The sequence below is a fragment of the Saccopteryx leptura genome, chromosome 3, assembly GCF_036850995.1.
Source record: "Saccopteryx leptura isolate mSacLep1 chromosome 3, mSacLep1_pri_phased_curated, whole genome shotgun sequence".
Classification (NCBI taxonomy): domain Eukaryota; kingdom Metazoa; phylum Chordata; class Mammalia; order Chiroptera; family Emballonuridae; genus Saccopteryx; species Saccopteryx leptura.
This window is the reverse complement of record NC_089505.1, coordinates 140744988-140767039: the sequence shown is the minus strand read 5'-3', so window position 1 is coordinate 140767039 and position 22052 is coordinate 140744988. Positions and strand designations below refer to the sequence as shown.

General features: G+C 36.5%; 1 protein-coding gene across 17 annotated transcripts in view; it reads right to left on the bottom strand.

Annotated features, from left to right (window-relative positions):
* SGIP1 (SH3GL interacting endocytic adaptor 1) overlaps window positions 1–22052 on the bottom strand; it is a 223780-nt gene that overhangs the window by 31966 nt on the left and 169762 nt on the right. For 6 of the 17 annotated variants that reach the window (XM_066376506.1, XM_066376505.1, XM_066376513.1 and 3 more), the window contains 2 exons: window positions 17188–17253; window positions 16191–16250 (listed from right to left, as the gene is read on the bottom strand). The exons of 4 other annotated variants lie outside the window; for them this stretch is intronic. In XM_066376506.1, coding sequence (XP_066232603.1) covers window positions 16191–16250; window positions 17188–17253 — 126 coding nt within the window. The remainder of the gene's footprint in view (window positions 1–16190; window positions 16251–17187; window positions 17254–22052) is intronic. 7 more of the 17 variants (XM_066376508.1, XM_066376516.1, XM_066376522.1 and 4 more) reach the window with 2 other exon arrangements.

Here is a 22052-nt window from a genome sequence, read left to right as displayed (position 1 = left end):
GTATAGACTGTATATAAAATGTTAAAGGAAACAGGAAGGGAAAGGGAAAAAGATTTTAAAAGAGAAGAAAAAGATAATAAAAAAGGAGAAAAAGAAGCAAAATAGTCAGGTACAGAAATGGAGTAAAAGTTTACAAATAAATAAATGTTTGTGTATTGAGTTAATCTTTATAGAAAACTGCTTGGCAGTGTGTACAATGACGTTTAAAAATTTCATAATTTTAGCCTATAGTTCCAATTTTAAGAATCTCGTCTAAGAAAATATCCTAAGGCCAAAGAATAATGTGCAAAGATGTTCCTTGCATATGGGACAACTTAAGGCAATTTAAATATCTAATAATTGAAGTGAAATAAATCATGATTTATGACAGAATGAAAAGTGGTGCTGATATTTAGATGTTTTCAGTAATTAACAATAAAGCTAAAAACAATCACATATTACATTTTCCTATTAGGTTGGATAAAGTGACATAACTGTTGATGGAATATTGTTAATCATAATGCTGGTGTAAACATTTTGGAGGGACATTTGGTAATTAGTCGTAATATTTAAAATGTGCATATGCCCTTTAACGTACAATTCCGTTTTTAACAATTTATCTCTAAGGCAAATTTAGACACACACATGAGGATATAGGTTTAAGGCTGATCATTGTACCATTTGATATAAGAGCAAAAGTAAATAAATAAATAAACGGTAGAAACCTCAGTATCCATTAATAAAAGATAGGTACATTTATATAATACTATGGGACCATTTACATGATTATAAAGATATAGATGTATATATGCATGAACACTGCATATAGTAAAGTTAAATGGCTACTATTGACTGACAGTGATAGAACAGACTATATATATACCATTTGCATAAAAGTGTATATAACCTATTTCTTTGATTATAAGAATCATACATTTGAAAACATTTTAGCATTTCTGAAATTGAGATGCGTCTTGTGATCAATGTAAAAGAAACTTGAGAGCTGCTAACAGAGCATGCTTTACTGTTGGCTTTGCTTCTACTTGTAGGAATGTAACAATGATTAGAGTTACCAGCTCATCTCATGGTCTCCTCAGCTGAGTTACTTGAATTGATAGCCTGTCATGTGATAGTATTTTAACTTACATTTGAACCCATACTTCCCCCCACAATGTTTCTTTTTTTAAGATTCCATCTGGTGCAGTAATTAAGTAAGAAGTTATTTATACATAGAAGATAAACTGTCACCTGCAACATCAGGCAGAAGAAACTGCCACATTCTTTGCAATCTAAACCACAAAATTTTGAAAGATGAGACAATTAAGTTATGACTGAATTATGCATCACATAAGAATATATAACTCAGGTGCTAAAATTGTATCTGTCAAAAATTTCTAAGTGACTTTTAAGATTAAACTCTCAACATCAAAGAGAATAAAGAGTTCATGATTATGAACATGCAGAACAAAAAGCATCAAGTCACTGTGATATTAAACTTATCGTAACTACTGATGGGCAGAAGTAATTAAGATGTATCTTTAATTCCGAATACAGATTGTGATTCAATTTCTGATGGTTATATTGAAGACAGTGGTGTGCATTTTGTCTGCTGTTGTTGACTAGAAAAATACTTTTCTACATTTAATAAAGTTTATTTGCACCTGAAAAGTTGTTATTAAACCAATGAAACATTCCAATGCATGGCTTCTTGGATTCAAATAAATGCAGAGAGAGAGAGAGAGAGAGAGAGAGAGAAGACATATTTTCTTTTAATTCTAATTAGTAGAATTTTCTACTACTCTCTCAGCATTGTGCTTTCAGTGTTGTATTTACTTTTTATTTTAAGTTCTAGGATCTTATTCCTCCAGCTTTATTGATTGATAATTGAAAAATAAAATTGTAAGATATTTAAAGTGTGTATCATGATGATTTGATTTACATACACATTGTGAAAAAATTTCTTCCATTTAGTTAATTAACACATCCATGGCCTCAAGTATTTTTTTGTGTGAGAACGTTTAAGTTCTGCTCTCTTAGCAAATTTCAATTGTGCAGTACAGTGTTGTCAACTATCATCACCAGGTTTTACATTAGCTCTTCAGACCTTGTTCATCTTATAGTTAAATGTCTAGCCTTTTACCAATGTCTCAATATTTCCCCACTTCCTTCAGCCCTTGGTAGTCACTATTCTATTCACTGTTTCTATAAAGATAATTTTTTTTAGGCTCCACATATATATAAGTGATACCATACAGTACCTGTCTTTCTCTGCCTGGCTAATGTCACTTAGCATAATGCCCTCAAGATCCATCCATATTATTGCAAATGACAGGATTTACTTCTTTCTCTGTATTTACTCTTTTACCTATGCTTTCCTTTAGTGTTTGACTTTTTAAAAGTAATGTACTTAACTCAATGTCATAATTAGGATAAAGCAAAGTATGGGCTATTTTTAAACATGTCTTAATGGCATGGAGGACATTATCATGTGTTAAAATAAAATAATGCATAATTCTATGCTGTATAAACATATAAACCACACCCACCCACACACAGTCACATACATATGAAAAATCTTACAAATGAAATACACCAAAATGATAGCAGTAGTTATTAGTGATTATTAAATTATAGATTGTTTCATTTTCTTTAGACTTTTCTGTTTTTCTAAATTTTCTATAATGAGCATGCATTATTCTTTGGTATTGTGACAAAAATATTATAATTAGAAATTTCTCCTTTATTTCTTAAACGGTCTCTGCTTTTATAGCTAAAAAGTAAATATTGGCAATTTTGAGCAGTGCCAGAAGAATTTCCCTTGGGGGCTGAAATTTATGAATGGAGAGGCATAAAGAATGCCATCTGTAGTAGTCTGACTGCCTGAAAACTTACTATTTGAACTGCCAGTGTCATGGGCAATGGGCTATGAGCAGAGTCCAAAAAGGCAAAAATCTAAAGAACGGAATAATCAACATTAAGAACTCATTCTTCTTCTTCCTGGACTCACCCTCTCCAATAATGATTGCAACTCTTGAAAGTCACCAAAACATCCTTGAAAAAATGAACATCATCCTTGTTTCTTGTGACACTTCTCCCGAACAACCTTTTGTGGTTTTCTCAGAGGCACATTTCAAGATTCTAAATCAGATCTTAGGGGAAGCCATGCTGTAATTCCTCTGAATATAAAACCAAGAAACAAAATTGTAAATGGCACACCGTGTTTGTGTGAATGCATGCCAGCAGGAAATCAAGCTCCAAGGCCATAAACCCCAGTGTCCTGGTGACTTAGCACAGCAGAGCTCGTGGAGGAGGAAAAGCCTATGCAGACCTGCCTGCTGAAAGTCCTTCCTCTGGCAGAAATTATTACCACATGCATGTTACAAAATAAAGACACAAAAGTATTAAAATCTTAAGGGCAATGACTTATTTTAATGCCTTATCTTATATGCCATGTGTTGATGACTCCAAACCAATCTTTGCTTTAATAAATAAAACAATGACTATAAAATTATTAGCACATAATAAGATTTCATTAATTATAGTTATTATTTTATGCAATGATTACATTTGTGTAGTATTTTATAGTTTATAAAGGCCTTTCACAAGAAACTACTAAAATCTGTTGGGGATATGTATGGTATTGATTAAATCATTCCATTTCATACACATTAAAAGGGGTGAGAAATGAGAGATTCTCCTGAGTCTTGATATCACCTGTTTGAATCATTTCTTCATTTATTATGTCATTTCTCTTTTCTGAAGGGGGAAGTCAGAATCAAGAGTACATGGGTGGGCAGGCATAATCTGTGGACAGGTCTTCTTAGAAGACACATAATAAACAGCTTGAGGAAAGCTAACAAACACACAAAGGTAAAGCAGTTGCCCCAAGTGAATCTTGGCTTCTCCATTCATTTCTCAGGAAATTTAAAAATACCTGTCAAATCTGCTGAAATGTCATGATTTACAAATCCTTTAATAAAAGCGTTGTTAACATTTTCTTCCACATCTCCCATCATCATTAACACATCTCTCAGGAGTGTATCACCAGGCAGATCATTAGTCTCAACAAATCAGCTTTAATGATAGGTTCTGGTGAAGGTACAAGGGGGTTGTACAGCAGGAGGAGGCATTCTGATTCCAGATCGTTCTCCTGCGCAATAAGCCACGGAGAAAAGATTGCTCGGTGTCCTTGATGATTAGCAGGGAGGCCGTTTAGCAATTCACAGTAGATCAAGGTACTAGATGTTTTATGTGGAAGATTAGAATGCTACAACCCAACCTTCTTCAAAGCAGGCAAAACCAAAGTAAAATACAGCCATGTTACTAGCAAGGGATGTGTGAGGTTGGACAATAGTGGTCATAGCTGGTTATTATTGGGCACTTTGCATGCACTGACATCAGTACTTAATTTTGGGGGGGGGGAGGGGAGATGAGGAGGGAGGCATAGAGAGACTCTTGCATGAGCTCCAGCTGGAATCCACCCAGCAAGCCCACTAGGGGGTGATGCTTTGCCCATCAGGGGCTCTTGCTACATTGCAACTGGAGCCATTTTTTAGCACCTGAGGCAGAGGCCATGAAGCCATCCTCAGCGCCTGGGGCCAACTCACTCTAATCGAGCCTTGGCTGCAGGAGGGGAGGAGGAGAGAGAGAGAGAGAGAGGAAGAGAGAGAGAAGCCAGAAGGGGAAGGATGGAGAAGCAGATGGATACTTCTCCTGTGTGCCTTGATCATGAATTGAACCTGAGACATCCAAACACCTGGCTGATGCTCTGCAGCTGAGCCAACTGGCCAGGGCCAATACTTAACTATTTATCCTTGGCTACAACCATGGGAAATAGGTGCCACCACCATTCCAATGTCCAGAGGAAAAAAACAGACTTAAATAAGTTACCTAAAGTCAAACATTGTACTGAGGCTATAATTCAGGTGCAGAAGGCTAATTCCAGAGCCAATGTATGTGTGCACGAGTGTGCGCGCACACACACACACTCCCCCCACTTCTATACATATATATTCTGTATCTTTTTCTCTATATTTATATGTGTGTATGTGTATCTGTGTGTGTGTGTATTGAGGGTAAACTGATATAAATTAATTGGTGACTCTTTACTGCTAATATCTAGGATAATACTCAATATATCTTTAGGTTAATATTTACATATTACATAACTAATTATATTAGGACTCTTACATAGCAGCGGTTTAAATTTCTTCAAAACACACTCTGGGTAGGTTTAAATGTCACTTGCATTTCTTTCTAAAGCTATCCTTAATTTCCAGGACAAGTTAGGTCCCTTAGCTGAGCTCCTCCAAAGCACAGTATTTTCTGAATTATAACGTTCTCTACAAATTATTGTAACTACTTGTTTAAGTCTGGCTTCCTTGCTCCATGAAGACAGAAGTATATTTTTCTGGTTCATAGTACCATGCATAGTACCATGTAGGCATTCAATAAATACTTGCCGATTAAGTGAATACAGTCATAACAATATCAGTCTTTATAGCAATGTTATCACAGTCTTATTCTACATATTTGCTAATTGTTTTCTTTTTATCAGATACCTACCAAATGCAGAATTAGTAAAAGCCTTATCACTTTGTAGAAATTAATGGAAAATTAATTTAATAGAAATTAAGGCAAAACCTTATGATTTTGCTGTACAGCCATCATAATCAATTTTGTACATATAAATACATATGAGCATGTGAAGACAGTCCTGACTCCTGCCAAAGCATACTAACTATGAATATGGCTAGGCATATACATATTGAAACTACATGAGGAATAGTATTTCAAGTTGAAATTTATAATCTCTTAATGGACAACTAATTCCTTTAGAACATAGATTATATCTCTAGCAGTTTTCAGCAGGTATAGGTAGGTAATTTTAAATTTTTCTCAAGACCTACTACTATAGGAAAAAAGAAAAATAAAGTATCCTATAAAAACAATAGTTTATTCATAAGTAAAGAAAAACAAAATTATTACTCAATTATTTTCAAGAACTTACATAAAACATTACTTTTTATTTGATGTACACACAAATACTAAAAATTCCTTCAGTATCTTATTATATTCAGTTTCCAGTATTTATGTTTGTATGCCAGGAAGGAAGAAGAAGAAGAAGAAAGAAATAAAAGATTGCAAGACGAATGAGAAGGACATGCACCTCAGACAGGATGAAAGGCTTTGATGGGCAGCACTTCAGGGGAAAAAAGCAGTGCATTAACTTGTATTTGCAATAATAGTCGGTATTTTTCTTCCAGGCTTGAGGTTTGCAATTTCCCTATTTAATACTTAGGTTAACAGTCATACTTGGAGTGCAGCTGGGTCAGCCAGTCACACATTTCCTCCAGCACGGACAACTGAGAGTCAACAGATCAGCAAAAGATATCTTTATATATATATATTTAAATTTATTTTTAACAATATTTAATATATTCCACAAAGCATATCTGTTGAATATCATGCATTCAAAATTAATCACTAATACTTGTATGGCTTTTTAAAGAAAAAAATACAATGGAGCAAGTTCCAAGTTCCAATGCATTTCCTCCTCAATATGGCTCGTGAAAATAGGCATGCCCGGAGGTTAGACCCTCACCTCTCTGGATTTAGCCCTTGTCTTGAAGCAAATGACTATCGAATTTCCAGTCTGTTTACTCCTAGATTCATGATTCATGTGCATGGCATGTAGGACCTCAAAGCTGAGAGGTCTCAAAAGTGAGTTTGTTTTTTTCCTGACCAAATCTAACACTACTGGAGATTCCCTTTTCCTGGTTGACAGCAGCAGCCCTCTCCCTATGTCTCAGGCTGGAAGCTTTCGCTCCTTCCCACATCCTAGTAGATATCAAATGTTTCTACCTCAATGGTGTTTTTCAACTCTCTGGATGAAAACGGTACTGTCAGTCCCTTACAACTTCTCTCAGACTGCTTTAGTACCTCTCCAGATTTCTCCCTGCTTCTAATCCTAAAAATCAAAGATGATTGTACCACTTCCTTTTTCAAAAAATTCTCAAAATTCCACCTTGCACAGAGATTAAAACCCAAATTCCTTCTCTCAGTATTTAAAGCTGTTTAGAATATAATCTTTACTTACTTTTTAAGATCATCTTTTAAAACCATTCCTCGCCTCTCCCAGTGTTTACCATCTCTGTGTAAAACCTAGATATCATTCATCCTAGTGCCTTTGTGTAAGTCATTTATTCAAATTGGAACACGCTTAGCTGGCTGAAGTCCTCTGGGCCCCTTAATGTCAGCCAGTTCAAGTCCCTGTGCCTCCTCAAGTTATTCTAGATTCTTTCCAGTTAAAAATCTATCTATTCTCCATATTTTTCCAGCACATTTTCAAAATTCTATTAAGGCATTCATTACACCATGTCTTTGATAGGAAATGCCTATCTCCCTCTATCTCCTGTGAATTTCTAGAAGGCAGTAGCCATACCATTTCCCTTCCCTAATTCCAACACAGGGACTTTCAGCTAAGAACTCATGGAATGCTGTAAATCATTGAATAAAGAAAGAAAGCAGTGACTATTCTCTAAATTTTCTAATCTATTCATAATGACCCTTGTTCCCTTTTCCAGTTTGAGGGAATTATTTAACCTATGTTTTGAAATAGTCTGCACATAGTGACCCTTCTTTTCAGGGCTTAGGACTCTGTGCTGTTCTTGTTAGTTCCTCACTTAGTAGCTCCAGTCAGATGAGAAATCCTGTTTTGCAATAGAGTCACATGAACTCAGGCAACATGACTCAAACTCAAGGTTTATCTCCTTTGCCTGGGAGCAAAAGGCTTCAATCTTGAGCAAAGCAAAGGCTGTTTAACATTTATATATTTTAAAGTTATTGAGTTGTGTTCTTTTTCTTTTGCATGAGGGACACATTAAAAAACAACTGTGAGCCCTGGCTGGTGGCTCAGTGGATAGAGCATTGACCTGGTATATGAATGTCACGGGTTCTACCCCCGGTCAGGGCACACAGGAGAAGTGACCATCTGCTTTTCTCTCCCTTCCTTTCCCCCTTCTCTTCCTCTTCCCCTCCTGTGCCCAGTGGCTCGACTGGTTCGAACATGGCCCCGGGTGCTAAGGATAGCTCTGTTGGAGCCCATCAGCCTCACACATCAGAAACAGCTTAGTACCCAAGCACTGGCCCCAGGGACTACCAGGTGGATCCTGGTTGGTGGGCACGCAGGAGTCTGCCTCACTACTTGCCCTCCTTTGATCTAAAAACAAAACAAAAACTGTGTGTTTTAGACTGTTATGGCCATAAGATGAAGAAAATATATCATCAGTGAGTCTGATGGAGATACAAGAAGAAGCTCCTGGGTTTAATCAATACCAGAGGCTCAAGAAGTCACTTCAGAGATCAGGAAGATACCAGAAATAAGAAACAAATGCATCTTGGATGCAGTACCTTCTTGGTCTCTTTCCTTAACTCTTCTCTTTCAGTTTGAGTGTTTTGTTTTTTTTTTTTTTTTTTTTTTTTTGTGTGTGTGTGTGTGTGTGTGTGTGTGTGTGTATGTGTTTTTTGTGATAGAGACAGAGAGACAGAGAGAGGGACAGATAGGGACAGACAGACAGGAAGAAAGAGAGATGAGAAGCATCAATTCTTCATTGTGGCTCCTTAGTTGTTCACTGATTGCTTTCTCATATGTGCCTTGACTGGAGGCTACGGAAGATCAAGTGACCCCTTGCTCAAGCCAGAGACCTTGGGCTCAAGCTGGTGAGCCTTGCTCCAACCAGATGGGCCCACGCTGAAGTTGGCGACCTCAGGGCTTTGAACCTGGGTGTTCTGCGTCCCAGTCCGATGCTCTATCCGCTGCACTACTGCCTGACCAGTCTTTTTCAGTTTGAATGTGATCTCAAAGTATGAATAGTAAAATCCTTTCAGAACCATCAAGCTGTAAATAGATATGAAGGAACCTTAAATGCATATTACTAGGTAAAAGAAGCCAATCTGAAAAAGCTGCATACGGTATGATTCAAACTGTATGACATTCTGGAAAAGAAAACTATGGAGCCAGTAAAAAGATCAGTGCTTGGCAGGAATTGGAAGTGGGGAGGTATAAAGACATGGAGCACAGAGGATTTTTAGGGCAGTGAAAGTACTCTGTATGAAACCATAATGATTGATACATGTCATTATGCATTTAATCTCCAAACCCATAGAATGTAAAACACAAAGAGTGAACCCTAATGTGAACTATGGACTTTGGTTGATAGTGATGCATCACGTGGGTTCATCAATTGTAATAAATGTACCACTCTGGTGTGGGATGTTGATAATGGAAGAGTTAAGCGTGTGTGGAGGCAGAGGGTTATAGGGGAAATCTCTGTACTCTCCTCTCAATTATACTGTGAACCTCAAATTACTCTAAAACAGTGATTTTTAACTGGTGTGCTGTGGCACACTTGGTGTGGCACAAGAATATTTATTTATTTTATAACACTCGGCACAAGAAGTTTTAAAACATGCAATACCTGCCTATTTAGACAGAGCCACTCTTTTCCCTTAGATTGTCTAATAAAATATGGCAACAGCCAACTCAATCATAGCTGTCTGGTAAGAATGAATTAAAATTATACTTATATGTATTTATTTTTCAGATTGGCAAAAAATGCATCTTTTGGTGTGCCTCAGGATTTTACTAATTTATGTGTGCCATAAGATGAAAACAGTTGAAAATTGCTGCTCTAAAAACATAATGTCTTAATAAAAATGAAACAGAAACAAACCTTTCATATTGTATAGTATGTTAATAAACAAAAAAAATCTATCTTATTTGATTTTCCTAATGATCTTACCAGGTGGGTATTACATCTTTCACTTTAAAGATTATAAAACAGAGAAATACTCAGAGACATGAAAGTGTCAAGATCACATGGTTATCAAGTGGCACTGACAAATCTGAATATTATCGTGGTTAAGATAATTTATTTTATCCTGTAACACTAACTCCCCATAAACTGATTTACCCACTGATGAGCTGTGCTATCTTGAAAAAATGGCCTAAATTCTCAGAGCCTCTGTTTACACATCTGTACAATGTGAATGATAACAGTGCCCACTTCATTCAGTTGTAGATTATATGAGCTTGTGGATATGAAGTAAATCACACAGGATGTGGTTCATGGTAAGAGCTCATCAGTGATACTGCTCCAGCAGTGTTAGTGTTAGCAGCAACACCCCTGATAGGCTGAATCCAAATCAAATGATCCAGTTACCTACCTTGGTGATTCAGGATAAAAGCTATCATTCACTCTAAAGCTTTCCCATAAATATTTAATTGAATAGAATTCTGATTCTTCCGTAGCCCATTTACACAATTTTGTCTAGACATTAGGGCAAAAACAGGGAGCACTTTACTATAATATTAAGAAATATATATTTGGTCTTTGTCTTCAGTTCTTGTCACAGAGTTCTCAAAGCTCTTGTAATTTCCTGAATGACAGGGTAAGAGGGGAGTCTTTTCTTACTCATAGAAAGCCTCTTTCAGCCACACCTGAGTTTATACTAATGAAGTGACACTTGGAGGATGGGGACTCCTTGCCAGAGGAATCAACCATGTGATTAGAGGATTGGAACTTTCTGTCCCATTCTGGACTTCTGAGGAGAGGAGAGAGCTTGGATATTGACTGAATCACCAATTACCAATGATTAAATCAATCATGCCTATGTAATGACTCTCCATAAAAACCCTAAACAATGGAGTTTGGAAAGCTTCTGGGTTGGTGAATACATCAAGGTACTGGGAGGGTGTCATGACCAGGAGGGCATGGGGGCTCTGTTCCCCTCCCCCCATTCCTTGCTCTATGAATCTCATAGGGCTGTTCCTGAGTTGAATTCTTTATAGTAAATAAGTAATAAAAATAAAAGGGCTTTCTTGAATTCTGAGCCATTTTAGCAAATCAACAAACACAAGATGGGGGCTGTGGGAACCCCGAATTTATAGCCAGGTGACGACCTGGGACTTTGGACTGGCCTCTGAAGCGGGGGTGGCGGGGGCAGAATTGTGGGACTGAGCTCTTAACCTGTGGGGTCTGAGCTAACTCTAGGTAGTTAGTGTCAGAATTGTTTTATGTGAAGGGGAAAAACCCATATATTTCATGTCAGAAGTGTAGTGAGTAGTACAAAGCAAGAGGTTTCTCTTTTATTGGCTTTCTGTTCGATCACCAGCATGACAGTCATAGAGTAAACATGAGTGAGACAGGGCACCTGTCTTAAAGAGCAGGAAACCAAGTGAAATATCAGATGTGGGCCAATCCCAGAGATTTTCAGAACAGGCAACTTATTCTGATGAAGAGGCAAAGTGAATTCTGAAACCCTCAGCAGATGTTCCTGAGACATTTCTCAGATTCCACTTGAATCATCTTAATAGGTTTAGGTTATTTAAAAAAAACACACCATAAAAACAAAAAATAACTCTGTGATCTTCAGTTGGTTTAATAGAAAGGATTTTATATTTTATATTTACAGTATAGCTTGTCTATACATAAAAATTCAGAATAGCTAGGGAGCGTGATTTTAATTTTCAGTGAAGACAGTCCTGTATCACTGCTTTTTACATTTCTATTATTTTTGCTCCAACCTGGTTGTACCTAACACTATGGTTTACAATGTGTATACTCAGTAACTTTCCTGTGTTATTGATTAAAAAGGCTTATAGTAGGTAGGTACAATTAGTAGACACTTTCCACTTGAAAAATATTATGAATTTAGCAAAACAATTACTTCTCATAAAACTGGTCTCATATTCCAATTTTTCTATTGATGCTCAAGTGAATAAATTAATGTTTTTCTGTCTACATGTGAAAAATTGGACCTGTTTGTTTTTTTATAGGATGTTATTACTATGACAATGTATAGAAAGTTGAGTAGTTCATGACTCTGATTGTGTCTTACCAATTACTTAGTAAGGATATTTAATAACCTGCTGAGAAAGGTCAGAAGTTTAAAGTGCCAAAGAGTTAATTTTTTTTTTACATAGACAACATCATTCCAAAGAAGAAAAAGTAGCTCCTGTTGTATAGATGATTAAAGTCCTAACAGAAACTTATTTTTTCCTCCCTAGATTCTAATCTGGATAGGGAAAAGAGCTTAAATGAGAATGGGATGACTTTGAGATTAGAGGTCTCAGCAAGGCCAATGGTAAGGTAAAATCAGAGGACTAGAGAACGGGAAGGTTAGGAGATATGGAAAAACCCACCAGCACCATCTGCCTCAAGGAATGTTGCAGAGACTGCATGAGATCCTGCACGCACACAGGGCGTCCTCCTGGACATCCAGCCGGTGGCCTGGCTGCAATCTCTACCTCTTCCTGGCTGCGTGATGCTGCAAAAGTTATCTACATGATCTGAGTCTAGATTTCTTCATCAGTGAATTGTGCAGATGCTATGATAATCGAAAGAATGTATTTTGCACCAATAGCACTTGGATGTTAGTTATTATTATTACTACTTTTATTACCTTGGTCCCCTAGTTAAAACCGCAACCCCAATATGCTCTATTCTACTTTTCTATTGTGTTTTTCCTGTAGAACTTATTACCATCTCCATGCTATATATTTTACTTATTTGTCTTATTTCTAACTTGCCACATTAGAATATAAGCTCCATGGCAACAAGAATTGTTTCTGCTTGTTTACTACTAGGGGAGTATCCAAGACAGTGCGAGTACATTGTAACCTGTAATAAGTATTTGTTGAATGAAAGAATCATTGCCTAATGTAGTTCTTATATAAATGGGTGGCAGATTGTTAGTTATTGTATAAATAGCCAAAGCGATGCTTACCAGTGGGGACCATTTCCAAGATATGGCCAGAGGTGTGGGTTACTGACTAGAGTGGAGGGAAAGTTTGTGGGAGCTGAAGAAGTCAAAGAGGCCGTGGAGCCAGAACCACAGAAGAACCTTCCATGGAGAGTGTTGCAGATGTGCTGGTCCCTGGAGAGTGGGCATCAGTTAAGGAAACAGGTGGGTGATTTTTGCACAGAGCCCTAGACTGTAGAGAAGGGTGTTGCTGAGGAAGTGACATTCCCGGAGGCGTGATGAGAGTAAGAGCAGTAAAGAGGAGCACGGGGCAGCCTAGAGAGGAGTGTGCACAGAGGTTGGGGATGACACTCAGACACAAGGACGCTCAAGAATGGATGATTGCGGGTTGTGTTCTTCTTCATTCCCAGATACAAGATGACTTTGTAGTTAAATAAGCTGACCAAGGAGAGAGGAATGGCACTTCTCTGGAAACATCCTGATGTTAAAATGCTCTAGGGAACTGCTCAGATATCTAACAGTCACATTTCCTACTTGTCATGGAAATATCTTTCCCTTCCTCCCATTTCAGAAGAATACTTGATAGCTGCAATAGGATATACTCTTGGATGAATGAATTTTAGAAGTTATTACTTTACGTAACTTGAACTTTTTTTTTATTAAATAGGTTAAGATTTCAGTGAAATTGTTTATAAAAGTAAAACATTAAGAAAAATTTTGGGACTCTTGTGAATTAGAAGCACTGTCTAAAATCTCTGGTTAAATTAAAGTTGGAAGGGTGAAGCCCTAATGTTATTTCCAAAGGAACTCATAAGCCAGTGTTCATTAGTTAGTTGTTCAGTAAGTGGCTCAAACCCTTACTGAGTGACTATGATATTTAAACACCATGAGAACAAAGCAGTGAATAAGACAGGGTAAAGTTTTGAACACTATAAACACATTATTTAGATGTCAATAAATAATAATTGAAAAGAATTTAGAAAAAGCGAGTTTGTCTGACATAGGAGTTTTTCTATATTCTTTGAATGAAGAATAGAAGATAATGATAATTAATATTAATAATAACAAATGTGGGTAAAATTAAAGTGCCCCAAAAGAATTTGTTAGAAGTGCTTCCTATTCAATAACACATGTTTAATGACAGTCTTTTTGGAGTATACAAATTGGGTAGGGGCACTATTCTCAAGGCGTTTTACATGTCACCATTTCTATGCCATTTTATCATCACAGCAGAGAATTTTAAAAACCCTTTTAGGTTGCACTAGTGAAAAATATCTGAGATTAATGTACACAAATGAGGAAAACAAACCTTCTTCGTTCTTAAAACATCGTCATTCTTGCTCAAGTGACTAGGTGTTTGTCATCTTGAGTCTTTCCTAAGTCTAGCCTTAAAGCTGATTTTAAAGTAGTTATCTGCACAAGCATTTCCTGATGAGATAAGGAGGGGGCATGCATTCATGATATGGCTGCTCCTGTAGTTCCTTGGGAAACTTTGTTCATATTTCCCAGATAATGATAACATGGTACTAGAGATTCCAAGTAATTTCTATTAAAACTTTCTTGCATGACTTCCCTTGGCCCAAATTGAGATGCTTAAAAAATTTGGATCTTACTAATTAGAATGACAATATTATAAAATTTATGTGCTCAGAAACCTACTAACAAATGTTCTATATTTATAAAGTAAAAAATGTGGCTCACATTATGTTATTCCACTTTTTAATACTTATATTTGATTGACAATACATATTTTAAAAACAAACCAACAACCAGGAATTGTTTTAGATTGGTATTGTTAAGGAAAGACTCTCTGTTTAAAGAAACCCCAATTAAAACACAAGCAAACAAGCCAATAGATGCTCAAAAGCCAAAGCAAACTGCTGCAACAAAAAACCTGCCAAAATGTAGTTTTTGGAAGCTCAGGCAATTATTGAAGATTGCCAGTAATGTATTGCTTATTTCCTGGTTAAAATGGGGTATACTACAGCTTCAGCTGTGACCAGACTGAACCAGAGAGAAAGGGCCTTTATGAATGCAGATATTTATTGTATCTCAGGATTATCAACCTATTCAACCACAGCTTCTCCTTTTGAGATGAGCTGATTAGTAAATTGCCACACCTGGGCACATTTTAGTTTCTTCTGATTCAAAGAGAGAGTATAGAAGGTCATAAGTTTGTAGACTTTGCATCTTGCTTATTACATAATTAATGACCTGAGACAATCAAGGCTTCCAAAGCAGAGTGGATAGCCTATCCTCCTGTCCTCTACCTGAGCCATAAAAAGAAATCAGCGACTTGGAAAGTTTTAAATCAGACCACATTTTCTTCTGCTATCTGAACTATGACAAACTAAAGACTTCCATTCTAGGACCATCTTACAAGGAAAATTCACTGTTGAGAGAAAAAAACCATACCACACGAACTACTTAAGAATCTATCAGTCATTTTCTTACTTTTAAAATTGTATTAAGACACAGTCAAATTAGGAAAGTTTTTTGTGTCATGAAACACAGACACAAGACCAATATTTAGATTCAATTCTAGAATAGAGTATTTTTTGGCCAACTTTTGATCCCTGAATACATTTAGCTATTTAAAATTGTAGCAAATAGGGACTTAAGTGATTAATATTTATAGGTATGAGGATCCATTAATTAAGTTAAATTACTTTATTTTCCTTTCACCATTAGTTTAAATGAGCCATTTTATGAAATGCCTGGCCTATTACAATGATTTAGAATTTAAATGTAAAACAGAAGAATGCTGATCCTTAATGCAGAATGTAACGAATTATTCAACACTGAGGTTTAGATATCTGTCATGTTCATATTTTCCTTAATCTCCTAAAATGTCAAGTCCAGCTATAGTTCTCCATTTTACTACAGTCATTCCAGTTTAATTTCAGGAGATGTAAATAGAACTTACTAAAATACTCCTCTCCCCTTTTTATTTCTTCCAGATTTTTCTGACCTTCTATGTAGCTTTTTTGTCATAAGGGCATATATACATATTTACATTTTACAATAATAGATGTTATGTCTGAAATAGTAATTACCCCAAACAGAGTCAAATGCCAATACCAACCAAAAATGTCCCTATATTTGTTGCATTGCATTTGCAAAAGTGTTAGGAAAGAGCCCAGGTTGACAGAGTTAAGTTCCTTAGACAAAAATAGTGTTTCTTTCCCCAATTTAGCACACTTAATTAAGCAACAATATTAACTGCAAATTAGCTTTAATTTTTTAAATATAATAAATTGAAGATCCCATACAAACCAAATTCACGTAATATTTCTTTGGTATTTAATATTTTCTAAGTAGCCATAGCATTTTTATATAGAGAGTGAGACTAGGTCTTTTGAAGAGAATTGGGATTTCAAAATGCAGATGGGGGAAAAAGGATGAGGGGAGTAAAATTAGAATCTGGTATGCTATGTACTACTTACCTTCAAAAGTCAAATAAAACTTTCCTCTGTCAAACCAAACGAGGGAAGGCTGTTCATTCTCTGTATGGCCAGGAGTTGAAGCGGGATGGGAAAGGTTAAGGAGAGGGAGAGAGAAGGACACAGTATGAGTTACAGAGCAGGTCATTAAATCTCACTACGGGGGAGGGCAAAGGCACTGCATGTCATTAGCGTGCAGGGAAAAAGGAAGGCTGGCAATCTATGTGGTATTTTTATTTTTATTTTTTTAGTTCAGGAAACAGAAAGCAAAGCAAAGCTATCAAGGCCTAAAGGGATGAGCACGTGTTGTTGGTAGCTTGACACTTGGTGCTTGTGCGCATGAGCAGAAGTCTTCCTGGCCATGCAGGGGCGTCAGCATATTTTAACTGCACTAGTGTGAGCAAACTGTCATTCAGCAATTGCTGTATCCATTTCACCTTCAGTGTAATTCTCTTCTATGTTTTCAAAGAGATAAACTTGGATTTATGGGTCTTATAAACTTAGCTTAGGTTTTAAATGACAACAGCATTGTATATCAATTTAATGTTCTTGGAAGATGTCATATATCTTCCATCCCCTCCCCTGGAATCACCTTAGGCATCCAGACACAAAACACCCTTTACCTATGTACCAAAGAGAAAACAAGATTACTAATGGTGCTCTTATTATTTTTTAAAATTAAAAAAGCAGTCACTGGACATGTAATTCTGAGCAGTTAAATTATTCCTTCCTTTATAGATTCACAAAGCAATAGCGTCTCACCTTTTTTGAACCTTTTCACTGAGAAACTGTCATGCAACTTGCTGCTTTTTAATATGTTCACTTAAAAAATTCAATGGCATGAGTTCCACAATGAACAGTAAGCAGACAGGTGCATCTGAGAGGCACTGGACACTCATGAGGTGAGTAGCATGTCCATGAAGTTTATAGCATTCAGATAGCATAATGGCTTGGATTTTTAAAGTCTAGATATCTAGAGATCACTTGGTTAGCACCATACCTGCAGGGGTTTCACAGCGCCTTTCAAATGAGGGCAGTTTGTCATAAAAAACATCATCTTCTGACACTACGAACCAAAGAAATATAAAGGAATGGAAAGCAAAAACACAAATACAAATCCCAAATGAAATCAAGCAGCACACTTTACTGACTGAAACACAAGAATGATTTTAATGGAAAATGAAACAAAACCTAAGTAACTGAGTTTATGATTAGGATATAAAAAGGGATGTGCTTATTTCATGATGATTCTATGGGAAGAAATTGTAATTTTTAAAATGCCATGTTTTAGCATCTGCATTTGACTGGACTCATCTTCATGGAAGAAGTCACAACCCCACCTTTTCAGGGAGTTGTTAAAGACACTCATTAATAATTGACTTGTGCAAGTGTATTTCACTCAGACACAATTCTCAAGTGGCCAGACATATGTCCATCAACAGAATCACACAGCATGTACTCCCTCACAGGGGGAAAGAGGAAGCTTTTAGCAAGACCATAAAAAAGCAACAGTATAAACCTGGGGTCCCTGAATGACATATTCCATTTTAACTTCAGTAATATCCAAACTGAATTTGACTTGTACCTGTCTTTGGTAGTTATAGACTGTGAATTTTGAATGGCATTATTGTAATTCCACCTTTGGCTATAGTGTTCAGCTATGGCTAAATACCTTTGTAAATTGGTCTCACTTTTTCACCAACTAACTAATCTCCCTTCTCACCAACTAACAACTGCAGGTAACTAGAGTATTACTCTATCTGATTTTTTTTAAAAAAGTACTCAATGTCATAGGTCCTGAGGGTATTATTATAACTTTAATAGAAAATCGAGCAAAATCTGTACAAGGACCAGTAAGAGAAAATCCTTCCAACAATGTAGAGAAGATAAGAGAATAAATGAAGGTAGTAAAACTATCCCATAAATAATGTTTCTTGGAAAATATCCTACTAGCTTGCCTCCTAGACTTAGAGAGTAAAGCAGGGAAACTATTTCTGTGTCAATTCTTAATGTTCTAGGATATCACCTGTTAATCAGTTTTTATTATACATGTGGCTTCCTTGTGGCTAGAACAAGTTAATGTAACTCCTATAGTATCCACAGGAAAGGAACAGGACAAATAAATTGGTACTAACGAGGACACTCTGTAGTCTCTAGAGAAAATAGGAAGGAAAACAGTTAAATTCACAGTAACTGAATGTAACAGTGCTTTTTCATACCTAAAAGTGAGAGGTGATGGAGGATAGTCCTTTCTTTCGAAGCACTAATTTCCTATTTATAATCTCATTAAAATGAGGAGCCTCCAAAACTGCCATTTGTTCTTTGAGCTGAAGTTACAAAAGCATAATTTATAAGGGTTGATTTTTTTTTATGGTGGTTGTGGACATTGAGGGCTTAGAAGAAAATATCCTAAATAAATCAAAGAATTTTAAAATTGAGTCATTGGATAGCTTTGTGCTTTGTTTAAATAAGGGCAACACTCAAATTAAATACAGAAAAAAATTTCCTTTATTTTTGAGGACTAACCATGGAGATGACCTCGAATTGATCCAGGCTGGAGAAGCCAGTATTGAAGACAGGCTTTTCCAAAATATAGCAGAAAGAAAAAAAAAAGACTAAAATTATATGTGGGAATTTTTAATTGGGATCAATAATATCCACCTCCAAATGGTTGTTTTTCTTTCTGTGTAGGATAATTGGCATTAACACAGGTATTTGTAAAAAAAAAAAATGCTGACCCAATTCAGAACTGCATACCAGCTTGGAGAGACAAAGGCTTAGAGGAAATATTTTCAGTTTTAGATACTATGGTTAATATCCCAGAATTGCATACAAATGATTTTTGCTCAAAGTTCTATACCAAAGAAAGCGTCAAAGTTCATTGACACTTCCTTTGTTGCTCATAAATGATTACTTTTCATTCATCACAGTATCTGGGATATTAAAGAGACAAATGATAATGCATAATCAACAGTGATGAACTATAATTAACAGTAAATTTCACAATGAAGAAAAATTGTCTTTACTTTGGTCTTTTTATATTGAGGTCCCAAATGAAGATTTTTACAAACATCTAAAAAAACCCTGACTATCATCCATGAAAATAAGAAACAAACAAACAAAAAAAAACAAGAAAAATGAATATTTACAATTAATTAAGAGATAATTCACTGTTTATTTGTATCTCAAATGTTTAGGAGTTTATTTCTTATAATAGAATAACTTTAAATATTTTCTCTATTCCATAATATTAATAGATTTTCCTCTACAATCATAGAGTGAAGGTCCTGTGAGATTTTTCTGAGTACAAAAAGAGTTTATTGTATTTCATTGATTCTAAGATGGGTACAGTCTTATATTTTAACCCCTCTGGAATTGGGATGGGTCTTAAAACCATTGTGATAAGAAAGCATTGCCCCTTAGCTCAATTAGCAGCTTCCCCTTTCTTTCTTAGTTATATATAAAACAATAGTGCATCTTGTCATTGATGTCTTAAATTCAGTGAAGTACAGTTCCATAGAAGCTCTTCATTCCTTGAAAGATAATACACAGAAAGTTCTATTTTCAGGTGTGGCATCAGATTTACTGCTTTGTCAGCACAGCTCTCATGGAAGATTTTTATGCCCAAGTCTTATAAGGGCATATTCGTATATGAACTACCATGTAAGAAGATTAAACTTGCTCTTAAGATTTTAGACCTGAAATTACATTAAACTTTGCTTATTAGTTCTTAGCACACTTGCCCCAATTTTGGCTCAAGTGTCACAGAAAATGTCAAAAAGTATTGTGGAAGGGGAATGTTGAGCCATCAACTCAGGAAATTTGCCGCTGAAATTCTCTACTTCCCTGAGTCATTTGACTTCATTAAATTGACATTCCAAGACAATCAGCAAGAGTCAGTCCTTTGGTCCTGAAGAGCCAAAGCACATCCTCTACAAAGAGATAAACGCCAACACAGGAGAAGCTGCTGGGCAGTCAGTCATTTGACAATGCAGTTGCTTCAGTGAGAATCGGCTGTCAGGTGACCCACAGCAGCAGAAATAAAGAACAGGAGAGTGAGGAATGTAGTGGGAAGATGAAAACCAAGTTAAAAATAACAGAACCGAACAGAGTAAATCAGAATGCTCCTCAGCAAAGAAGCAATGTGATTATCCTATCAGGTTGGTTTTTTTTATAAACCCCTTTGAGGTGCATCTTGAAAGAGTGCATATGAGATGTGTTCAGAATTAAAGTGACTGCCAGGATTTGAGATTTCTTCAGCAGGTGGTGTAAAAACACATTATGCAAAGCATAGGCACTTTTCAAATTCTCTTTGTGTGTAATTTCCTCTGTGAATCTCAATGAATTGAAAGAACATATTAGATGGCCATCTGAGGTCACTTGAAGTTTGCTTTCTGAGTGACAGTTTATTTTTACTTTCCTCTTTGACCAAGCAAGAAAGTCATATGGAGTGGGTGGAACAAATGATCTTGAGAAAAACAAGCAAACAACAACAAAAAACCAGAGCAGGAGTGGGCAAAATGAATGTAACAATCAAGAGTATTAAACAGAGTTCAAAAGTAAGGCTGGGATGTTACAGAAATAAACAAACAAAAAAGCCAGTAAGAAATGAATTAATAGGGCGATAAATATAGGAAGCGCCAATTTGCCCCAATTAATGATGCAGATAAATAACATATATATATTATATAATATATATATAATATATATATATATTATATATATATATATATATATATATATGTTAACTGTCTGTTACTGCATCATTGCAATTGGAGAGCTGGCTATATTTTCACCAAATTTAAAGGATTCTTTTGGGCTGGTTTAATTAATAATATAGAGCATGTGATAGAGTTGAATTTCTCTTTGGGGCCCCTAAATAGCACACCTTAACTTATTCCACTGGAAAAATAGGGAGTTTTGAGGTTTTTCCCCCAGAAAAGCTTCAGGCTTTGATGAAGCTACTGCTGACATGGGCAGCTCTGTCACGTGCTTTTGGTAAGTAGTAGGAATTTATTTAGCTTTGGTTAATGATTCTCTCAAATAATGCAGGGTGGTTAGCTGGTTTATAATACGGGAGAGTTGGAGAGGAGTTCTGACAATAAAGGAAGACAATGGGAAAGAATGGAAGAGGAAAGCCCCAGGTCAGGGACACCATGCAAATAGGAGAGGTGGCAGGAGCCTGTGGAAGATGGGTGAAGATGTATAGAGAGACCAGCCTTGGGAAAAAGGAAGGCTTTCCAGGCAAGAGGCGGTATTTGAACCTGGGAAGACCATCCAGCTGAGCAGCCATTCTCTCCTTCACTTTCATCACACCATAGGAAAGAGGCACAAAGGCATTTACTGAAAATGCCAGCAATAATTTATTTCTTGGGGAACATTGACCACATAGCACTAAAAATTACTAGGAAAAAAATGCCAAAACGTTTTCTCAAGTCCCACAATGCCAATGTGTATACCATCTGTCAACACAAGAGCAACTAGCAGTGATGAAGAAATGAAAGTTTCAAGAAAATACAAGTTCTGCCTGACCAGGCAGTGGTGCAGTAAATAGAGCATCGGATTGGAATGCAGAAGACCCAGGTTCAAAACCCCAAGGTTGCTGGCTTGAGAGTGGGCTCATCTGGCTTGAGCCCAGGTTCACCAGCTTGAGTACGGGGTTGCTGGCTTGAGCATGGGATCATAGATATGACTCCATGGTTACTGGCTAGAGCCCAAAGGTCACTGGCTTGAAGCCCAAGGTCGCTGGCTTGAGCAAAGGGTCACTCGCTCTGCTGTAGCTCCCCAGTCAAGGCACATTTGAGAAAGCAATCAATGAATAACTAAGGTGCCACAATGAAGAATTGATGCTTCTTATCCTTCTCC